Here is a 23647-nt window from a genome sequence, read left to right as displayed (position 1 = left end):
TTTTGTCTGCTACCTTTTTGAAAATGGGCTTCTGACCTTTAATTATTTGACAAGTACAATGTTTTCCTAAGACACTGCAATGCTGATTATACACTAGTATGTAGAACTACCCAGCCAGTTCTGCCCAACCCAGTTTGAGGTTGCGTTATTCTGAATGCTGCTGGTAAAAATGTTGCTAGAGGCATTCCCTTTCCCCTTTTTTATTTTTTTACGGACTGCTTCCCCACTATACTTTTATCCTTCCCACACGCAACCATCTTAACCCATGCACTCTACCCTGCCCACCTCATTCCTCCCCACCACTGTAAAGACGGAAACAAGTGGGTGCTGGTTTTCAGAACACTGCACAGTGACTTGATATGTAGTATACTGCTCTCAAAAATAATATCTAAATATCACAGAGTGCAAGGTGCCATTGGAGCAGCCTGTTTGAGGAGCTCCACTTTAATGCACAATGCCCATCTGTATTCCCTAAAGGGCACAATTACTAGTATCTGATGATGTCCTGGACCCTCTCCTGTGAGGCAAGGATTTAGGACTTAAACCCCAAGAGTAATGAATTCAGCAGTTGCTTGTGGATGGAATCTCCTTGTGTCTGGATATGTGGCGTTTTGAGATCACTTTTGTGTGGTTCCGTATAGAAAAGTCGCGACGTGAGAACCCCAGAACCGAGAAGTTCTCAGGCAATTGACTATTGCACCTTCATGAACAACTCAATTCTTTGGGTCAAAGAGTCTGGGGAGATGACTACCTAGAGAGTAAATGGCTGCTTGGTGGGTAGGATGTGGGGTACTGCTTTCTGTGTATCTATACTGAAATTAATTGGCCTCATTTCCACCACAGGAACTGTCTGTTCCGGGCCTTAGGGGACCAGCTCGAAGGCCACTCTCGTAATCACTTGAAGCACCGCCAGGAGACCGTGGACTACATGATAAAGCAGAGGCAGGATTTTGAGCCCTTCGTGGAGGACGATGTGCCCTTTGATAAACATGGTGGGTTTGTTTCCGGACCTAGTATGGAATGGCAATCTTGTGACCATGAAATTACGAGTGCTGCGCTGGCATGCAAGGGGAGATTTGTAATGTTAGCTGAAGCTGCTTGAGAGTATAGAGTGCACATTTGAAGGGGGGGTGGGGGGGATTTGGTGGTGGTGGTGGTGGTGGTGGGCTTTTGACCACCTAAAGCATTATGGGGTGTAGTTTTTCCTTGCGAGGGGTGTGGGGACTAGAGGCAAGATGGTCTCTTGTGACTGTGTGCATGCTGGTGCGAAGAATATGCAGATTTGTGGAGCCTGTTAAATGGGACAGTAGGTGGGATGCGGATCCTTCCAGCTGAAAGAGTAGGATAGGTAGAGCCTTTCACGTTTTAGTAGGTTGCGCTTGATATGAGGTTAGGGCTTTGCTTGGTGCAGGCAACTCTAGTTTTCTCTGGTTTGGAATTTGATTTGGGCACAATGACACTGAAGCTCTTTTTGTTGCGTTAAAGTGTAAGGGTGATGCTGCTTTGGCAGAACTTGGCTTGCAAAACCTATTAACCCACTCGCTTTGGCAAGGAGATTCTATGAAGGGAGAGTTGCCAGTTGCATGGTATAAACTTTGCAGTAAATGGCATATAAACGTCGCTGTGCATGGCTGGCAGCATTGCACCAAATATTAAGGGGGTCATTCCGAGGTTGGAGGTAAGGGAAAAACGATCTTACCACTACGGGCTATTCTGACCAGCCAGACCGCTATTAACGACATCGTAAATTACGATGCCGTAAATAGCGGTCTAGTGTCGCGCGAGCGACGCACCATCCCGAAATTAGCGTCATGCCGTAAACCGGAGCTGATCACAAGCAATGCGGACATGCAAATAACGGCCTCATGAAGCCTGCAAAATACCTTACTGGCATGGAGTAAATACCGGCATCTCTCAGAGAAGGTGTTAAGAACCCTGAGCAGTGTTTCCAAGAGTCACAGGTGCACACAATCAGCACAGGTGGAGGCAATGGAGTCTGGCACAGCACAAAAGGAGCACACCCACACACCACACCCTCTCCCACATCAAGATGATGCCAATAGTAGTAGCATTACTGGAGCTGGAGGCTCTGCGTGCAAGGTAGCAACAACATCAACCACAGGCCCCACCACAGAGGAAACACAGGAGGAGAAGGAGGGTGAGACAGGCCCAGCATGCCCCACCAGTGCAGCCACGATTACCACGCCGGCACCCCCCAATCCCTCGCATCAGAGCCACCCCCCCCCCCTCAACTGAACACCAGAGCAGATCAACACCCTGTACCGGCTTGACGGTTACACCATCACCACCATAGTGGACCTGGTACATGACAACATAGTGAGCCTCACGGAAATACGCACCACCGCCCTCCCTCCACCGAAGGTAGTGTCCATGCTCCACCTCCTTGACACATTCACCTACCAGCACAGAGTGGGGCACATGCATGGCATTTCACAACCCTTATTTTCCCGGATAGTAAACCAAGTGCTGGATGCCCTCCTCAAGCACACAAGGGTCTACATACCCCTACCACGGACTCCCCACGGGATACTTGATACAAAAGTTGCCTTCCATGCACTGGCAGGCATGCCAAATTGTATAGGTGCCCTCGACTGCACCCACATGGAGTTGGTGGTGCTGCATGCCATGGAGGTGGCGGATTGCAACCGCAAGCAATACCACTCCATCAACGTGCAGATGGTATGCAACACCAGCAAGTTCATCACACATTGCTGTGCCCGATATCCAGGATCAACTCATGACTTTGTTCCAGCAGAACTCCACGCTACATGGAGCAACATGCTGGACGACGTGCCTGGTTGCTTGGCGAGTTGCCTGACTGACCCATGGCAGTGCATCGGGTTAATGAGGTGGGTGCCTGCATACTCCACCTGGGTGGAAATGTTAACGCCAGTGCACGATGAGCACCTCATCAAACACTGTGCCCCAGAGCCAGTGAAACGGCACATGACTACAGAATCCCACAGTGATGAAGTAAGGCTGACACCTAATACCACATGACTAACAGGTGACCAGGCCACATCCCACAACACATGCACCACTCATCGGCGGCCCTCGCACATCATAAGGGCATCCTGCACTATGTACTGAATATGCACTATGTTGCTGCCCCCAGCATAGCACCACACAGGACAGTCATCCCTGGGAGTGCATTGAACTGAGCCTAACAGGGATACCACAGCGTGGTACCAACATGCTACTGACGACAGCCAACAATCCCTACTACCAAATCTCACAGAATACAACACAGCAATGATTTTACTACAGCACTGCTGCATGCATATACGATGCATGTGCAACAAGATGTGAGTGCACACCATAACCCATCCTGAGGATACTACCCCCTCCATCATCCCATTGCACAGGACACATGGCGGGGGCAGAAATGGGGCCAATACTTCCACTGACATGTGTGTGTATGGGCTGAAATTACCTGCTACCATGTAAGACTAGCACAGTTGTCTGCCATGAATGTACAAACACTTACCTTCAATACCCTCTCATGCAGGTGATGGTAGCTATCCCTTGAAGCCGTGGCTCATGACCCCTGTCCAAAACACAAAGCATGCACGAGGAGGACTACAATCGTTCCCATACCCGTACACGTGTGGTGATTGAGCAAACCTTTTCCCAGTTGAATGCACGATTTTGTTGCCTCAGCCGGTCGGGTGGGGCACTTATGTACTGCCACGAGAAGGTGGCCAATATCCCCATGGCATGTGTAATGCTGCACAAAATGTGCATCCGTCGGACGTACCCCTGCACCCTGACATGGAACTGCTACCACCGGAGGAGGGAGGAGGGAGGAGGGAGGAGGGAGGAGTGCCGTAGGGCAAACATTGATTGGACAATATTTTTGACACACAAGTCAGGAGAGGGTGTGAGGATGTCAGGACATCGGGCACTGGGTGTGGGGGATACATGTTCACCATGCACTGAGACACATTTAATGACACCTGGGCAATGATCATTGTCCACTGTTTTTTGATGAACAACCAGTGTATTGAATTAGTAGGTTCAAACGTGAACAACAAAACCTCCACCCCTCCCCCTCAACTCCCAAACACACCCTCACCCCCCTACCCCTCCCCCCAAATCACAAACACACCCTCACCCCCTCCCTCACAACAACCGCACAATCGTCCCATAAGGGCAACATAGGCCACATGTGAGTGCCAGCATAGTCAAGGTGCGCTCCCAGAGCCAGAGGGATACATGTTGGGGCGGCGCAAAGTATGCAGTGAGCGACAGAGCGGGCTGGTCTGGGTGGAGGAGCTTTGTGAAGGTGTGTCCGCCTGCTGGGGCTGTCGTGTGGGAAGTGCAGCCTCCAGGGCATCTGCAATTTGGCCAAGGACCTTGCAGAGCCGGTTCGTGCTTACTGCGATTACCTCGCCCAGTGCCCGTAGTTCATTACGCCACTCCTCCCTTGACTCCCGATTGTATCTGAGACCTGTGAGCTGGCGAGAGCGCTCTGCATCCATGGCCAATGTGTCGGATGTGGTTGACCCGCTCGGAATTGGGCCTGCATGCCCTTCCAGTGTTTCAGTAGGGGAAGTGGATACAGGACTGGCATATTGCACTCTCCCCAGAGTCGCTGTATGACACCTGGGGGTATGATTGTGCGTCAGGGGTGTGGACGATGTCATCGGTGTCTGCCTCGGTTGCTCTGCATATAGATGGGGGGGGGGGGGAGGGCGGGACTGTCGGAAACATCAAGGGGGCCCGTGGCTGCATTCTCCCCAGCCACACTGGACTCCTCAGTGCGGCGTGGGGCATTTGTCCTGTGCCAGTGCTGGGTGGGGTGGGGGTGGGGGTTGTGCACCCTCCATGGGCCTCGCTGGTGCAGGTGGTGTGGCTTGCAGTGTCTTCCTGCTTGCAGGTAGACGGCGGGCCCTGACTTTGACCCTGGAGGTACTGGGCTGGTTGCTTGGCTGGTCCTCGCTGCCATGCTCGCTTCCTGTGGGGGTGGAAGAGAGAGACGGCATGAGCAATGTTTTGAGAGTCGGCATTTGGACCTGCCTACAATATCACAATGGGATTCTAGTGGGTTGTGGCCATTTGGGTGGTGAGCGGCACATTGATCTATGCTTGGATGATAAATGCATGCATATGTCTGGGTCACTCATGTTGGCCGGGTACTGTGCTGGCTCACATGCACAAAGTTTACATTAACAGCCCCGTGTGCCTCACGGAATAGGCCTCTTTGTGTGGTATGTGCCATATGGGTTACAGCCTTGCACCTGGCATCAGCCTGGGTCCAACTTGTTTCAGCATGATTCATTTGGAGGGGTTGGGGGGGTTGGCCAACCCTGACGTGACACCTTGCCCAGCCCTTGGCATTGACTTTCATAACAAATGCGTTGTCAGTACTGACTTTAGACATTCACCTCCATCGTCGGATGATGTTGCCCAGCACTCCGTCGCCAAACCCCTTCTATGGCTTCAGGGCCTATCATGGCCGCACACGTCTCCTCCCATGGCATCAATTTGATGGGGGAACCTGGCCCTCTTCCGGTCTCCTGGGCCTGGCTTCTGGTGGCCGAGAGGATGGCATGCACCCTCAGCCGTAGGTTGTCCCACCGTTTTCAGCAGTCCTTGGTGGAGCGGGGGGTTTTTGCCCCCGGCGCTCACCTTTTGTGCTACCAAGGCCCATATCTCTCTTTTTAATGATCGTCACCCTTTGCATGTCACCACTAAAAACGGTGTCTGCATGTTCGTGGAGAGTGTCCACCATCACCTGGAGCTCATCCTGGCTAAAGCGCTCCTTCCTGAGTCGTGCAGCTCCCTTTTTTTAGTGCTTTCGGCATGATGGTGGAGTTGATGGTCGATTTCTGTATTCACTGGATGGCTCCGGGTCCTGTGCGGTGAGGATGGCAATGGATTGTGGTTTTAAAGGTGGCCGCCATGCTCCTTCCTGTTCCTGTGCGATGACGCTTTTTCCAGTTCCGCTTTTTAATGGTGACCGTTCATAGCGGTGACTGCTACTTACGGTCCCCGCTAGTGCCGCTTTACTCTATGGCGGTAGTGTTATGTACGGTGCGCTTGATGCCTTGAACGGCATTTTGGGGCCCTTTTGCGGCATGGCGCTAGGTATATTACGCAAATGGCGCAAAGCTCGTGCCCGCGAAGTTGTAATAGGCTGCTTTTAGCGGTCTATTGCCATCTCGGACACGCTATTTGCACCATGCTGGTAATAACCGTTCCTTACCTCCAAACTCGGAATGAGGCCCTAAGTCTGCTTATGGTGAGGTGATGTACTTCATTTTACAGAAAGCACTGGTAAACATTTTGTCACCCGTCACCATGGGGCGAGTGCATTTTATTTAGGTAGAGTATGTACGCTACTGAACTAGCCCTGCATGTCTATTGGGATTTTTAAACACGTGCAAGGCCTGCAGATGGTACAAGTGCTTGAGAGGAGGTGGAGTTTTGGTACGCAGGAATTGTGTGGGGGAGGATGGAAGATGGAGTCGAAAGCATGAGGGGTGCAACATGTCAACGGAACAGAAATGGATAGTACTCATTTCAGTGCACCAAAGGGGAGAGTAGCACAAAATAGAGGTCTGAGGGAAAAATAAGTTTTAACCTGCTCAACGAGCATCGACCCTCGAAATAGGTAGTTAACCTTTAGCACAACACACCAGGGCTCATGAGCAGCACTCTAATTCAGGAAAGAGCACTATTACTTCAAGATCTCAGAGGAGCACAAACTTAGACAATGAACATCCATGATAGTCCATAGGAAAATTCAACCTGCTTCCAGTCAGATAAATTATCAAAAATATTCAATTTTATTCATAAAAACATCAAATGAAATTCAATTTTAGAAAACGATTTGTCGTACAGTAAAGAATTGTGCATATACACAGACAAAAATAGTACATAAAGAAATAATAGTAGAGATAAACAATACCTTCTACTTTACAACAAGGCAAAAAAAATAAAACTAGTGCAATCTTGTAATCAAAAACAGATTTCAATATTCGATTCACTTATACAAGTCGCAGTTAATCCACTCAGTCAAGCCAATACATACTCACTCATCCCAACATGTTTCATTCCTCACACACTACTCATACAGTAAAATCAAGGGAAATTCATCATGGGGAAACATTTTTGTCTGAAAATTATGAACAGTATACAACATGAAAGAAGCCACAAAAAAACAATGCCTTTGTCTACAGCTTGAATGACGAGATTGGCCGCTTAATCGTCCAATTCTAAATCATCCAATCTCAACTACAGCATCAGAGTTTGCTGTATCGAAAGAGAAGGTAATAGTCATTCTTGCTCAGTTTTGGTTGTTAGCCGATCTAATCCAAACATGGACGAGCGGTGGAAGACGGAAAAGAAAAATGGCGTTTTTTTAGTTGCTCCTGGTAGGTGAAACCAACAACCGTATCCCAATTTCTGAATCTTGCGCCAACCACGGTTAGTTGGAAAGTGGCGTCACATGTGCTCTCATTAGAAAATGTTAGACAGCGTGTCCTCTAACTTGCTGCAAATAGGTAGAACTGGTAGCCGGTGTACTTACAGCACACTGGTGCACTTCACATCTGGTAGGAGTTAGCTGATTGACATCTAGTCCATACATTGCTGCACCCGGTATCTGGAAAACGCATCGCCTGTAGATGTTAGCAAATGCGTTGTCCACAGGTTGCCGTCTGAAAGTAATAGCAAGACCAGTATGGATCTGTTCCACAGTCACAGCTATGTCAGTCTGCACTAGGGATGGGGAACATCCTCCTTCCTCTCATCAACGATGGGCCTAGCACTGAAATGAGTTACTGATATTACTGCATAGGCAACTTAACATTTACTTGTAGGTGGTATGAATCATCAGCATGCAGCAATTTTCAACAGGACTGTATGTCCATATTTTCCAACGCTTCAGATAACCAAACCACTGTATGGAAAGTGAACACAAAGTTTAAACTTGCAGTTCAAAAGATGTGCTTCTCACAATGAAATATAACTACTTATACTCCTCAATCAAATAATATGTACTCTTACTCCTCAATCAAATAATCTGTAATACAGTTTTGTAATACCTAGCGTGAGGGCTGTTCAAGGAGTTATTGGTCATGAAGACTGAGTTCAAGATCTGAGTGCAGCGACTTCATTTAATGAGGTATTAGTGCCCATAATGGCTGTACGGCCCGAGGGCGAGGTCTATAAAGATATTAGAACCAATGGGCAAACACAAAAAAATTCATATGGAAATAATTTATATTGTTTCTACTTGGGGCTTTAAATAGGTTTAATATGTAAGTTAAAAAAAAATGACAAATATGTCGTCTGGTCAGTAGCGGGCCGGGGGGGAGGCTGAAACGCTGTTAGTTTACAACTTTCATAGAAAAAAAAAAGCCAAGGTCAAATTTGTGTACAATTCTGAGCTATACCGGCTTTTAGAGAAACCTAGCAAGAAGTACCCATTCCCCGAACGGGTTCTGTGGACAGACATGACAGCACTCTCATCAATCGTTGAAAATCAATGATCCTGTAGGTCACTGGTTCCGATTTGCTTTTCGCTTGATGTGCTTTGCACTCCGAAGTAAACTGCACTGAGAATGGACATGGGGCATATGTGGCTGGCTGTCCTACCCCGGAGCAGACGTTGCAGTGGTGGCGGGGGGGGGCGAAGGTTGGTGTGCTGCTGCATACTGGGACCTTCTGTGTTCTCTCCCCACCTGTCTCCTCTCCCTGGCGTGGTGCAGTTTGTTGCAGCGCAAATATCTCGAACCGTGCATCCTAGGGCCTTGAAATTTATTTTTCGAGGTCTCATAGGTACCTCGAGTTTTGTTCCTCGTGTTGCGACTGGTCCCTCTATGACCACATTAATGTTTCGCCGATTTCAGGCAACCGTCTCATTTGTTAAGGTGCTGAAATCCAGGGAAAGGTGTGGGGTGTCCAAATGTCATTTAATCCAGTAATGTCCACAGGGTTCTAACCGGTAACTTAACAAAGTATGTGTCATGACCCTTGCCCCTGGCCCTCACTGGCAAGTCAGCCTTCCAGTTAGGGCCAGGTCAAGGGCCTTAAAACCTCATCCAAGTCTCTCTTGGAGTTAGTCCAGGCTCATAACCATCATGACCAACATTAGAATGGGACTATTTACTTGGGACTATTTAACCTGGGGGGTGGGAGGGGTTCAGCCGACATGGAGGCACACACATAGCTCAGTTTCAAGGAACTGAGCTATGCGGTCTAGTCTTTTGGGTGTGGCAGGCCTGGGACTACTTTACCTGAGACTATTTAAACCGCACCCAACAGCAGAATATGCTTTGGGTTATTCTGCTGTGGGCAGCGTAACGCTCACCTTGTCCAGTTCTTTGATGCCGGCTTACCTGAAACCAAGGACCTGCAGAGAGAGAAAGAACACTACGAAACTTGCCTGGAACAGTATCCTGTCTTCAATCCATCGCTGACTTCAGTTCTAGTCATTTGAATGTACGAACTCCATCATCCGGCACTGCATGCATCATGGAATACCATAACCTGGAAAGAGGAGAAAGCAAGACAGCGTTGGTAAGCGGTTACTCGCGTTTCCTCCCGAATGAAGAAAGCCACACAATTCTTACCTGGGTAGTCCTCTCCTGGTCAGTATCATTGCTGGAACATTACGGCGCTCGGCGAGGAACATCGCAACCTGCAAGGAGAGAAATGACAAGGGTTAGCAATATAAAAGGCGAAACAGCGAAGCGCATCGTGCATTACTCACCGGACAGCATCGCGCACACTGCGCATTCGTCTACCGGCCCATGCTCATCTTCAAACTGCATGACGACACCAAAATACCTTTCCATACCTAAAAAGGAAAGAAGCAAGACATTATTATTATTATTCGAACTAAGAGGAACATAAGAAATGCATATAAAGACTGTAAAGCAGCAAACCTACGGAGTTACAGCAGGCCTGGATTCCCACAGGGGGGCTTGCACCAGTGAAGTAACTTGGTCGCTGCTTGCCCCCCCCACATCTACGCGCCCCTGCCACGAGGAGCAGGACGGAGAATCCACCTTTTACAATATTAAGGTGAGGAGAAGGCCCAAGGGGGGAGGGAGGAGTTGAGGCCAAAGGAGGTGGGAAAACATAAAGACAATCTGGTATTGAATCCAGCTCTCCTATATTGCAGACCCATCTTTAACCATAGGCCTTACCAAGGGACCGGGAGAGGGTTTGAGAGCGCAAATCATCCAACCAGGGCTGGTTGGCATCCCCGTGCATACCAGGTGAGCGTAACAGTATGGTGCAGTTGGTGAAACAGTGTGGAATTATATAAGGAACAACGCTTTGCCAAGCCACAAACCCACATAGATTGACTGATGGGGAAGGGTTATTCATCCGCCCAGGGCTCTAATATGACCTACTGGGCAAGAGTTGTAGTTCAAACTGTGTTGGTGGCATGCTTCAGCTTGTTACTGTTGCTTGGTACACATCCGTCTCTCGCTGGAAGTGATTTAACTTCCTCATTAACACCTTATTATTTATTTATTTTTTTACCTCTTGATATTCAAAACATCTTTCCTCTGTGCTACACCCTCCCCATGCTGTTTAAATACCACAATCCCTCTTTTCACACAAATGCCTGTCTTCCGCATGCCCGCTCTGAGACTCCAAAGAACACACCAGATTGTCAGTAACAAAATATGCTAAAAAACAAGTCGCACTGTATGACTTTTTGATTCCCACCGATAGAATTACAAAAATGCATCCAGTACATTTCATTTTAGATATTTTTTTCTATTCCTCTGCAGTCTCAGCCCTTGGGGCTTTGTCACATATTAAAGTACTGCAAATGATATGGTATGATATGGCATTTATAACGCGCCTATACGCAAGTGTTTCAAGACGCAAGTCCTGATTACGCAACGGTGCCTGTGCTTCAACAGTGTTGTGACTGACCATTTCATGTTGCATAAATAAATATTCGTTTTGTGTTTGCCATATCATTTTTACTGGTCGGCTATTACAAATGACTTCTCACAGGGACACTGAACATACGCTGCCAAACAAGTAGTATACATTCTTGGTTATTGTTTTCCAGTACACGAATGTGTAAAATGTGTACCCTTATTTACATTGTTACAGTGAATACAGTTCTGACAGGGTAATTTCCCAGCCTTTGACGTCCTTCAAAAATATTCTTTTAAGAATGGGATCAGTAGGATTTAACAATCTAGCTTGCCTCATGGGAGACAGGACCATATTTGGTATGGAACATCACGAGTGGTGATATTTTGGTAAGTTTATACTGCAGTAGCATATGCCTCGGTTTTCTCTGTACGGTATTCCTCACTGGTTCAACTTTATGTGATGAATACACTTCTCTCAGCAGGGTTTGAATCTTGGTCCAATCTATAGATCGGTTTTGAATGTAAGCAATTGTGCATAAGGCAAAATCTTGAGTGTGATTGCTAGGTTAATAGGAATTAGCCAGTTCTAAATTGTTATTAAGTTTTTAAAACCCTCCACTGCTGACCTAACCAAATTCCTCTTAAACACAAACTGAGGGATTCTCAATGTCCCTCGTCCATTTTATATTAAGCCACTGATGAAAGTTTTGTGAAGATGCACTGCTTCTGCATCAAAGTGTGGAAATCTTTTCCCAATGCTTCTGGAGATGTGTTGACTGACGCATATTCAAACCCCTACAAAAAAGGAGAAGCAAGAATCGAATCATGCTGGTTCTTGCAAGTTGTAGGTAGTGAGAATCCTCCAATGAAAGATGTTGGGCAGAACTGTTCTTAATACATGGAGACAACTACATCTGATACCTGGGGTTTGTCAAGAGTTTGCTGGGATAAAATGCAGGTATACCATAGTCATACTTCCCACTCAAGGAATTAAATGGTTATGGCAGCCTGTTTGTGTTCACTTTAGGTGTGCCATTACCTTTAGTTTAGTGTACCACTGTTTGTTTTTGAAGTTTTACTGGAGTGTCAATTGCAGGCATCCTCTTGCAACATCTGCGTGTGACATGTTCTTTGAATTCTGTGGCTTAACCTGAATTTCGTGGCAACTAGTGTATTAGTGGAAGGACCTAGTAGAAGGCCCTAGAGTTACTACTAAGTTTGTCTCCTCTTAGTTGTCAACTTGGCGAAACCGGGAACCTTTGCTGGCAATGATGCCATTGTCGCATTTGCAAGAAACCATCAATTACTGGTGGTGATTCACCAGCTAAACAATCCCCTATGGCAGGTAAGACGTTGGGGCAGCATGAGACTTGTGTGTCTGGTATTGGGTTTGGGTGTGCTTTGGAGGGTTTATTTGAGGGGGGCCAAGGGGATTAAATATAATGGTGGAGTCTATAAGATACCAGCCCCAGTCTGCCCTGGGAGAGTATTAGGCTCTAACCCACCCCCTCCTCTCCACACACCCCCCACCAACCCCACCACCCCTCAATTGATAAGTGGCTTATGAGGGACTTTGGAAACATCCATATTGTTGCTCATCCTTTTTTTTTAAATTTCTTTTTTTTGTTTTTTTTTTTTAAACTGCATCGCAAACCATGAATATCAGATCAGAGGGACTGACAAGGCTGATGCTCAGGAGCTCCACATTGTATACCGTTATGGGGAGCATTATGACAGTGTAAGGCGTCTGAATGACAATTCAGAGACTCCAGCAAATCTCCGGACTCAGGTGAGAGATGTATAGCTTCACTATTCTTAAATATTTACCTTGTCCTGTTCAGTCTAAAAAACAAAAGATTGGTATCTACTGTCATTCTCTGCCACCCACCTGTTTGATATTTGCATCCCAGTGCTTGCTTGCTCTCTTGTTTACCTCTCAGTGTCCAGCAGCCCCTTTTTCTCCATGCCCCATGCGCGCCCTGCCTGCCCCTGCAAAGGGATATAGTTGGAGTGATTTCAGTTTCCTTTCAATTTTTCTGTTGGGGGCAGTCCCAGATCATTGAATGCATGCATGAGCTTCCGTGCATTGGGTTTATTCTCCAGTTGGGGTTTGAAAGCTTTGATTGGGAAAATTCCACTTTTGCTTTTCATTATATGAATTGCAAACTGTGCCGTTGGTTTGTCTTTCACAGTTAGTAATAGGTGTCGCCCGGGTTCTGTTAAGCAAGCATTGTTGGAAGTATTTCTTTGGATCTTGGGTACCTGTTTGCAGAAACCCAGCTGCATCCCTTTGGTTGAGTTGTTGTCCCATTTGTTATCTTTGGTGCATTTTGGATCCCATACCTCTCTGCTGTATTGGACTGTAAGTTTGATCACACAGCCAAGTCACTTTTTGCTAATGACACCATGGCATAGGTTTTATGGAGCAAAATGCTCACATGGCCTCCTCCTTGCAGGTATTTCATAGCTTCATTGACATTTCTGGAGGTCTGACATATTAGTCGTAGGTAGTTGCACTTGGACGTTTGTGGATCGTTTCTGTATCTAACCTACCTTGAAGTGGTATTGGTGGGTCTTGTTATGAATTTTCTAAGTAGGATCATCTCATTTGATGTGATTTTGTTTGTTCAGGCACATTCGTTGTTGAATATGACCAGGCTCTGTTGTAGCCCTTGGTTTGTCGGAGACTAAAGAAACAAATTATCAATGTACAGTAAGCAATGTACAGAGCACTCATTCAATCCAAACCAGACTATTGCAACAGCTTGTACCTTGGAGCCAACCAAACCGTAACTAACAAACTCCAGGTTCTCCAGAACAATGCTCTACGCGCAGCACTCAACATCCCAAGGCGTGAGCACATCTCCACAACCAGGAAAGCGTGCAAATGGCTCTCCATACAGCAAAAAATTGACCTCAAAACTATCTGCCTCACTTACAAGGCCTTAAACAATTTAGCCCCACCGTACCTCTCCAACAAATTCACCTTAAAACCTACATCTAGAACCACTAGATCTTCCAACTCCTTATGCCTGTTAGTGCCCAGATTTGCCTTAAAAAGAGCAAGAGGCACTAGCTTCACTGTGCTAGCCTCCCAACTTTGGAACACCATACCACTCATAATTAAAACCGCGGAATCCTTCCCGATCTTTAGGAAACTTGTTATTGGCTGGTTACTGAACAATGAGTAGCATTTACCCCCACCTCTAATAAGCTAGCAGCCGCAACCATACTTGTATTATATGTAAATTGTTGTATGTAACCCCTTGCTTTTGTAAATTATTGTACTTTGTAAATGTAATGTATATGTTATGCCTGTAACCGCCTTCTTAAGCGCCCTTCTACCCACGGGTCCAGAGCGCTCTACAAATAAATAAAACAAACAATTGATCTTGGTGTCTAGGCAATTAATTGGTGCCCAGACAAACCCTCAAATTGCCACGTCATTCCTATAGCTTTTGAAGATAACCTAACAGTCTTAGTCCATGTCATTTGATAGGTATGGCCTTGCGTTTATTGTGTGCCACATTTGTTTTGATAGTACATATGCCTAATCACATTGTTTGATTTTCGACTAATGCCTCTTTTTGAAAGCTTTCGAAACATGCCTTTGTACTATGAGTCAAAAGCTTTTTGAAATGTATCGAAACATGAAATTATTTTTCCTCTGTATTTATCTTTGTGCGCATGTTTGAGCACAATATATAAAATGTCTCTATCCTTGGGTGAATCCTGTTCGCCTTTTGTGTAGGTTCTCATTGTGTCCGATGTACTTCTGCATTCTCTTCTCTAGGATGACTCAAAGGTTGCTGCCTGCATAGATACACCTATAGTCCATTTTCTTCTCTTTCTTGCTTTATCCTTTTGCTTTCTTATCTGCCTCTCCACCTGCTTTTTGTTTTTTCCCTTATCTTTTCCTTCCTCTAATATGGCTTCTCATGTCCCAGTTTCCTTTTAGTTAGTTTCTTGTTCTTACTCTGGCAGATGCTTTGTAAAGATGGAGCAAACTGGACGGAAAGGAACCAGCTGGTGAGCCCTGTAGACGAGGCAGAGGACTGTGTTGAGGACTTTCAGCAGGAACTGGATGAGGCAGTGCACAAAGTGCGCAATGCAACGGGTTGCTCGGTTAGTAAGCAGTGGCTATGGATTAATTTGGAATAAAACTGCTACTGTCGTAGACCAGAGCAATCATGACTTGTAGGCTTTCCAGACACTGATCTTGTGTATAAAGTTGTACTCAAAGGATGAGATAAAACAAATGTGGAGACACAAAAAGGAGAGGGGTGGTGATTGGCACTTTGGACTACTGAAAAAGAGTGATAATGCTGGACATTTTGCTCTAATGTTATGGGCTTTCAACTGAGTGAACAGCCTTCCAAGCAATGTCAGTTCTTTTTGCGTGAAGACTTGAGAGGAGCGCTTCGACATGCATGTTAATACAATTGCATTTTAATGTTAACACATTTTATTTTTTGTATTTGGTGTGAATGAGCTTCTGGAAGTACTGTTCCACTGTCCATCGGTAGGGATTTCAAACCGATACAAAGTGGTGAATGGGGAGGGAACAGTCCTTGCAAACATGCCATTGTTAGAGATGGTAGGGTAGCGGGGAATAGTTACGATGTTTGCGTAAGGAAGGGCATGTAACATCGCTGAGGCGGTGATCGTTAAGAGAGATGCTGGGTGGGGGGTATCTTATGGGTGTGAAGAATGTGTCCCTTGAATTCAATGGCCTTCCTTGTATAAGGGTTTGGGCGAGTGAAGTGGTAGTTTGTAGGAAATTGACGATCTCTGTCTGTCTTTGTCCATTCTTTTCGAGATACTTTGCCAGATTTTTTTAAGTGGGATATATTATTGCTTTTTGTATTTTCTTCCTTAATGCTGCTTCAGTGTTTCATTTTTCACTCTTCTAGGATGTAAACCTAATCCTACAGAATCTTGAAGCTGAGAGCTACGATATAGAGTCGGCTGTGATTGCTATTCTGCAAACTGAAGAATTGAACAGGGCAGGTAATATATTACTGCTAAGCAATGCCATGGTGCTGGACCCCCTCTTGCTGGGATTTAAACTGATGGCTTTGGCATCCCACAGAATTGCTGTTTTATCAGTGTACTATCAGTGTACTAACCACTTTCTATCTCCAATGCCTCTTTTGTCTTTTACTCCCTTGCCCCTCCCCCCACCAACCCTTCTTTTTCTCTGGCTGGCTTTGGCATTCCAGCTGTCGATCACTCTTTCCTGCTATTGTGGTAGGGCCCCTTAGGTGAAATCTTCCAACTTTCGATTTGAAATCCTATGCAAGCATCTTCACTCAGCCGCCCATTTCTCACCATCGGCTACGACCTGGATCAAATCATTCTTGAGTAATAGATCTATGCGTGTCTTTTCTCAATCCGCAGCTGCCGATCCTTTCCCAATTCACTGTGGCGTCCCCAGGGCTCTTGTGTGTCGCCAACGCTCTATAATATTTTTACAAAACAGCTCTTTGGTGTACTTTACTATCTGGGTGTCTCCTATACGAATTACACTGACGACACCCAGATACTCATTCCCATCACTGGAGACTACTTGGCTGACACTAAGGCCCTGAACGATGTTTAGCTGGTCATCCAAGCTTGGATGGCACAACACCAGTTATGCCTCAACGATGACGAGACTGAGCTCCTCATCTTGGGCACTACGCAACGTCTTAGTAAACTTGAGCCGTCCTACCAATCGTTTATCATCGATGGCAACACCATCCAAGTTTAGAAAGACACCAAAACTCTAGGCGTCTACCTTGACGCCACCTTATCACTATCCCGACAAACAAATGCAGTCAGATCTTCCTCAGCTTACACCTACAAACCCATTGCAGCTTGCAGGCCATTCCTGACCACCCCTAACACGGTCACACTGGCCAGAACTCTCATCATGGCCAAAATGTATTACGGCAGCGCCCTCTACCTAGGAACTAGCCAAGAGAATTTGAACAAACTGCAAATCACCCAGAATAACACCATCAGAGCGGCCTTAAATATCCCGCGTAACCACCACATCTCGGAATCTAGATCCAATTTACGCTGGCTACCAGTCAAACAGAGGATCTCACTGAAAGTCTTAGGCCTTACCCACAAATGCCTAGCCAACCAAGCCCACCCCCGTATCTCTGCAGCCGGATATCCCGCCATGCGCCTACCCGCCCGCAAAGAACCCCCAGACCCACTGTCGAACCATCCCTAGGTTCAAACTACAAAAAGCGGGTGGATCTAGCTTCCCCGTCCTAGCTTCCAAGCTTTGGAATGCCCTCCCTCTCACCATCAGATCTGAAGAATGCTTTAGTGCCTTCAAATCCAAAACTAAATCATGGCTTTTCAACCAGTCTTGATTCTGGACCTCCTATGTTCCTGAGAGCCTGCCCCAGGATAACGCCTGCCCTAATCTATACTCTGTAAAAATGTATATTGCTGTATGTATGCCCTGAATACTTTGCACTGTTTAAAAGCTTTGTATATATGTATGCTTATGTAACCATGTCTAAAGTTGCGCCCTGATGCCTCCGGGCCTGAAGGTGCGCGTTACAAATAAAACAAATACAAAAACGTACTTTGTTGGGCATAATCCTCCTGCTTGAGAGTTGGTGTTGGCATCCCCTGATTGGTCGTCTGCCTGCCACCAGTGGCCCACAGCAGTTCACTGCAATATTTAGGTTTTTAATGAATGTACTATTTTCCCATCATTCACAGATCCAAAAGATGAAACTGCACTACAAGAAGCTCCACAACAGTCCCCTCTCAACCGAGCCTTGTGTGAAGATCGTAGTAGTGGATCCAGTGACATTGGCAACCACGTGAACACCCATAGCAAGGCAGAAAATCGCATTAGGAAGCACAAGAGTCAGAATCAACCGGATGGAAGTGAGAAACCAACAGGTTCTCGGATCAACCAAGTTACTGAAAGTGCAGCAGATCGTAACAGACCTCAGAAGGTAGGTGGCAAGGCAAGCTGCTTGATTACCGCTTCAGCTGACCCTTAGAGCCTACCACAAGGGCAGCATAGACATAGGGTAGGTGTCGTGGTTTGAATGTTAAGGCCATCTCATTGAGTCAGCAGCTTATTTATTTTTTGTGTTGTTCTCTCATTGGGAAGGGCCACAGTACTTGCAAATCAATAATTTGGAGACCACAAAACATCCCTATGTCCTCCTGCATATACTCCTTTGAATTGTGGAGGGCTGAAGGTAACTTTGGGACTTCAAAGAACCAAATACCCGAACTCTTGCCATTTCACTGAACTATGACAGGCACAATATTATTTTTTGTTTCTTGGAACAGCATCCGGGTAGATAAGTTACTTTTTCATGCATTACATTTTAATGCCTCTCTGCAGATACCGCTGATTCCCAATACTTTGTCGAAGGGCAGACCCAGTGAGTGGGGGTAAAAAATTCACCCAGAAATAAAGGGAATAGCGAGTAAAATTACTCTTTTTTAACATGTCGGGATCCTCTAGTCCAGGCCTTCCTTTTCAGTCATGGTGTTCCGTAGCTGCAACTTCCGGTATTTGTTTTCAAAAGCTCTTCATCCTTCTCATCAAATCTGATGTAGACAATATTTCAGGTTCAGCCCAGCTTCATTGTCCTCATTTATACTATTCATCATCATCAAACTTTATTTCGGCGTTTGTTATAAAGTCATCAACTAAAATATACAGATTGCTGTACCACAAATAACATATTTGAGAAGACTAATTTCATACAATCCTAAAAATATCAACAAATCAATCACAAGTTTATTTTGGGCCGTTGCAACCATAAAACCATCAAAATTATCACACTTCAGAAAATATAAAGTTCATATTAAGACATATTCAAAATGTAATAAAATCAAGATCTAAAACACAATACATGATGAAAATGACAACCACATCAACACCCTCAATTATCATAATACTTCTGCACATCTACATGTGTGAACATCATCTTGAAAAAACACCCAAGATCGTGGGCTAAAAACATACATTGTGGAAAAACCTGTGTCGGAGTCAGTTAGCAGCTCTGTCAGTTAAATCCTATAACATCTCCCTTGGTTATAAAGGCTAACAAGTAGCGTTATTCTGGTCCTATCATGCAGACCGCCTTTCGTCGTGCTATACACCACAAAATGTCATATTGTTTACAACCGCCTCACAAACTCAACGGCGGACCAAAGCTAGGCTCGCCTCTGCTATGCTTTTTCTGTAAAAAAAAAAAAAAAAAAAAAAATACAGCAAGACCAAAATAGACCACATGCTTTGTCAAGGTGAAAAGAAACATAAAAGCCCATTGACGTGACCTAATCTCACTATCTCATAGAAATTTAGCCCAAAGATCATTCAACAAAGTCTGAACAAAAAAGGTTGCACAAGCCTCTACAAATTTAGTCCCTGCCTCGATTTGTTCGGCAGAGTTGAGTGATAGCCTGTACGGGTAGTAAGTTCAGTCTGTTACTCCAAGCTCGCAGATTAAAGTGCTAGTGCCTAATAATCAATGAAGCCAATAGACAAACATATCATGAAAGCTTATAAAAAGCAAAACGCAACCATGGAATGAAGTGCAAACATTGCGTAATCAAGCAAAATTTGGTATTCAAGCAACAATAGGCTGTTATAAGGTAAACACACTACTTAAAACAATGCCCCAAAAGACAGTGAATTAAATTGCTATATAAGGGGGGAACCATATTTATAATATCATTAAGTGACCGGCAACCCCTTCACACTTTATGAGCTCAAATGCCTACAATAAGTCTTTCAATAAAAAAATACAATTCCTTATTGGTTTCAATATAGGTGCTTTTATTTATTTTTTTTTTTTAAAATGTATTTATTGGTTTTAACAGAATAACAAAAACAAGTATACATCACTTGAATATCAGGCAAATAGTCAAAAAGTAACGTAACCCTCCCACCCCCACCCCCCCAACTCAAGACCAAGTAAACATTATTGTCCCATTACGATCGGCCAGATTGATGGCTAGGGAAGTCCGATCCATCCGAGGCATCGTCAGAGTTATTAGGATGCAGAAGTGGCTCAGTCAAGGCCACCCAGCGCTGTAGTTCTCCGCTGGAGTCTAGCCTTTGTTCAAGGATTGCCGTTTCCCACGCGCCAGTCTCCGCCGTTATCCATTTAGTCAGGTCCCCCCACCACAATGCCTCATGCGGGGCCCTAGGGCTCTTCCATCCCATGGCTATGCGCCTCTTCGCAGTTATGTAGATCAAGTCTTTGAGCTTGTTCAGAGGTTTGTTTTTGTGGTTGCGTTTGCATCTGCCCAGGATGCATACAGCGGGGCAGTTCACCTCTAGCTCGATGTCTGCGTCCGCCACCCTCCCCTGAACCCGTGTCCAGAAGTGGCGTATCTCCGGGCAGCCCCAGAACATATGCGTCATACCCGCCTTCGGCTCCCTACATTTGGGGCATAGCTGGACCTCGGCTCCCCTGAAATTAGATATAGCCTCTGGAGTTAGGTAGGATCTGTTAGTGATGTACAGTTGAATGAGCTGCAAACGGGCATTCCTGGAGACTTTTTTATGATAGTGGGTTATTTTCTCCCATACGGCATCCGTGAAGTCTAAGCCGAATTCGATTTCCCATTTTGCTCTACATTTAAGCTCGGTGTTGGTCGTGCCCTGGAGCAGGGTTTCGTACAATCGCGAGGTTTCATGGCCGCCCTCGGCTGTATTCAATAACGCTTCTATGACCGTATTTTCCGTCATGGGGGTGGTAGCCTCCGGCCATCTGACCCTAATGGCGTGTGTCACTGCCCCGTGGAGCAAAAATTGGCCAGCGGGTAATCCCGTAGTTTCAGTAAGATCAGGAAAGGGCATGATCTCTTCATCCCGCATTAAATCTCCCAGGGTGGCCACTCCGTGAGGCTCCCATTGGGTGCGTGACTCGTGAAAGCCCCATGGCTGATGAGCCATAATTGCTGCTATAGGGATTTGAGGTGAGAAAGGATCAGCTGGCCCCACAGTTTTGCACGCTCTGTTCCAGAGCTTTATTCCAAGTCTAATTAAGTATGGAAGGGGCTGCGTGAATCTGCCCTGTGCCCACAATAGGTCCCTCAGGAGGAGGTTGGGTAATGCAGGTTGGAGGAGCCTAGTGTCCGAGGTGGTCTCATCGGCCATCCATCGCATCACATGCCTCAGCTGGCTCGCCAGGTAGTACAATTCGAAATTAGGGACCTTAACTCCTCCCCTCTCGTAAGGTCTTTGGAGTGTGTCCAGCGCCACCCTGTGTCTGCCCTCCTGCCAAAGGAACCGTCTGCATAGTTTGTTTATGTTTTTAAAGAAGGAGGGGGGGATATTGTAGGGAACGTTTGTAAAGTTATACAGTAGGCGGGGGAGAGCAACCATTTTAAGTAGACCGGCCCTACCGGCCATCGAAAGCGGAAGCTTACCCCAGAATTCCATGGATTTTTCTAGAGCGTCTTTGGCTCTCACCGTATTAAGTGTATGTTCCGTGAATGGGTCCCGGTGTATGGTGATTCCCAGGTATTTAAAGGAGGTCGCTTGCCACTCCAGATCCAGGGAGGGGAGGGAAGGGCCATTTTTATATAGGGCGGCTAGAGGGTAGAGGCAGGACTTCTCTTTGTTAATACGAATACCCGTGTATCTACTGAATCCGTCCAGTGTTTCTAGGATGTAGGGCAGGAGGTGTTCGGGGTTATGTAAGAACAATAGCGTATCATCCGCATACATAGAGACGAGGTGGGTCTCTCCGTCAATTACAATTCCCCCATCTCCGTATTCCTGCCTGAGGTACGTGGCTACGGGTTCGGTGGCGATGATGTATAGCATCGGGGAGAGTGGGCAGCCCTGGCGAGTGCCTCTATGTAACGCCCATTTGTTTGAGAAGGTCCTGTTCGTGCGCACCCTAGCGGTGGGGTTGGTGTAGACAAGCCGGGTCCATCTCAGGAAAACAGGTCCTATCCCCATTTTAGCCATAGTGGCATAAAGCCATTCCCAACGCACTGAAAAAAAAAAGGCCTTGGTGGCGTCTAGTGACGCCACCGCGTATTTCTGAGGCCTCTGCTCCGTGCTGTATATAATATGGTGCAACCTACGCAGGTTCTCTGTTATGGAGCGACCGGGCACGTAACCCGTTTGGTCCTGGTGGATCAGGTGTGGAATTACCCTTCGGAGTCTACTAGCTAGCAGGGAGGTTAGGATCTTGCAATCAACATTTAACATGGAGAGGGGTCTATATGAGCCGCAGTGCGATCCGTCTTTCCCGGGTTTCAGGAGAGGGACAATCACCCCCTCCCTCATGGAGTCGGGGAGGGCACCCCGCTCGTATGCTTCGTTGAACACCTGTGCCAACAGTGGGGCCAAGGTCTCCTCATACAATTTATAAAATTCCCCGGGGAGGCCATCAGTGCCTGGGGACTTACCGGTCGGGAGTGACCTAATGATTGCCTTGACCTCATCTGGGGTGATGGGTTCGTCCAAGGCTTCCGTCATATGGGGCTCTAGCCTGGGGAGATCTATGTCGTCCAGGATGTCCTCTATGTCGGAGACGTCCACGGGTGGGGGTTCGGCGTATAAATTGCTGTAAAAGTCAGAGAACACCGAATTAATTTCGGTCTGGGTGTGCACTAAGGAGCCATCTGGTTTGAGTACTTGGCAAATGGGGGTTCTGGGGGCTTCTCTCTTGTACAGCCAAGCTAGGAGTTTACCAGGTTTATCACCTAGAGCGTGGGTACGTTCAGTGTGTTTGGCATAGCTCAGCCTACCCAGGGACTCCCAATGTGTGAGACAGGTTTGTTTGAGGTCAATCACCTTCTGTAAATGTTCTGGGGATGGATCTAGTCTGCCTTCGAGCTCCCCCAACTCACTCTCTGCATGTTCTAAGGAGGAAGTAATCGACCTCAGTGCTCCGCCCATGGTTGCAATCATCTCCCCTCTCAGGACCACTTTGTATGCCTCCCAGGCGGTGCCTATGTGTTTAACACTGTTGAGGTTCCTTTCCCAGTAGTCTTCAGTCCTATCAGCGATGTGTTCGCGGAGGGCTATGTCTAGGAGAGCTTCAGCCCTAAGTCTCCAGGTGGGGACCGGGGGTCTAGGCGGGTAGATCTCCCAGGTGGCTGCTAGTGGGGAATGATCGGACAGTACTCTGGGCTGGTACTGAGCACCGCCGAACGTTGCCTGTTCTAGGCTCACGAAGAGGTAGTCTATCCTGGTGTGGACTGCGTGAGGAGGGGAGTAAAAGGAGAACACACGTGCATCTGGGTGCTGTTCTCTCCACAAATCTTGGAGTTGTAGCTGCTGTATCAACCTTGACAGAATTTTGGCAGGCGGGGAAGGGCGTGTATGCTTATCGTCCGACCTGTCTTTCAGGGGGTCTAAGGTGCAGTTATGGTCGCCCCCCCATATCATGGTTTGGTCCCTGTAAGGGCCGAGGCGTGGATACAGGGAGTGGAAGAAGGTGGTTGCATCATGGTTTGGTGCATAAGTGCTGACTAGACAAACCTCTCTCCCTTCAATGGTACCACATGCAATTGCCATCCTGCCCTCATTGTCTGCTTTGAAGCCGACCAACCGGAAGGGGACAGAGGGGTCCACCCAGATCAGGACACCCCTGGCGTAGGAGGAGTAGGAGGAACCTATCAGGGTGCCACGCCAGGCCTTTGCCAATGCTTTCAGTTTGTCCGACGTAAGGTGTGTTTCTTGTAGCAGGGCTATTTTGGTTTTGCTTCTTTTAATATAGGAGAGTATGCGCCGTTGTTTCACGAAGCTGTTCATGCCTCTGACG

The 23647-nt window shown here is 46.7% G+C and overlaps 1 protein-coding gene across 1 annotated transcript in view; it reads left to right on the top strand.

The window, feature by feature from the left end:
* Positions 1-23647, top strand: part of OTUD3 (OTU deubiquitinase 3) — a 50145-nt gene that overhangs the window by 15438 nt on the left and 11060 nt on the right. Inside the window, exons 2-7 of the mRNA XM_069610376.1 lie at positions 844-992; positions 12110-12222; positions 12544-12666; positions 14862-15002; positions 15791-15887; positions 17604-17845. Coding sequence (XP_069466477.1) covers positions 844-992; positions 12110-12222; positions 12544-12666; positions 14862-15002; positions 15791-15887; positions 17604-17845 — 865 coding nt within the window. The remainder of the gene's footprint in view (positions 1-843; positions 993-12109; positions 12223-12543; positions 12667-14861; positions 15003-15790; positions 15888-17603; positions 17846-23647) is intronic.

The sequence above is a fragment of the Ambystoma mexicanum genome, chromosome 8 (assembly GCF_040938575.1).
Source record: "Ambystoma mexicanum isolate Mex_15411 chromosome 8, UKY_AmexF1_1, whole genome shotgun sequence".
Lineage (NCBI taxonomy): Eukaryota > Metazoa > Chordata > Amphibia > Caudata > Ambystomatidae > Ambystoma > Ambystoma mexicanum.
Note: the sequence above shows the minus strand (reverse complement) of the source record. Positions and strands in the feature narration are given on the sequence as shown.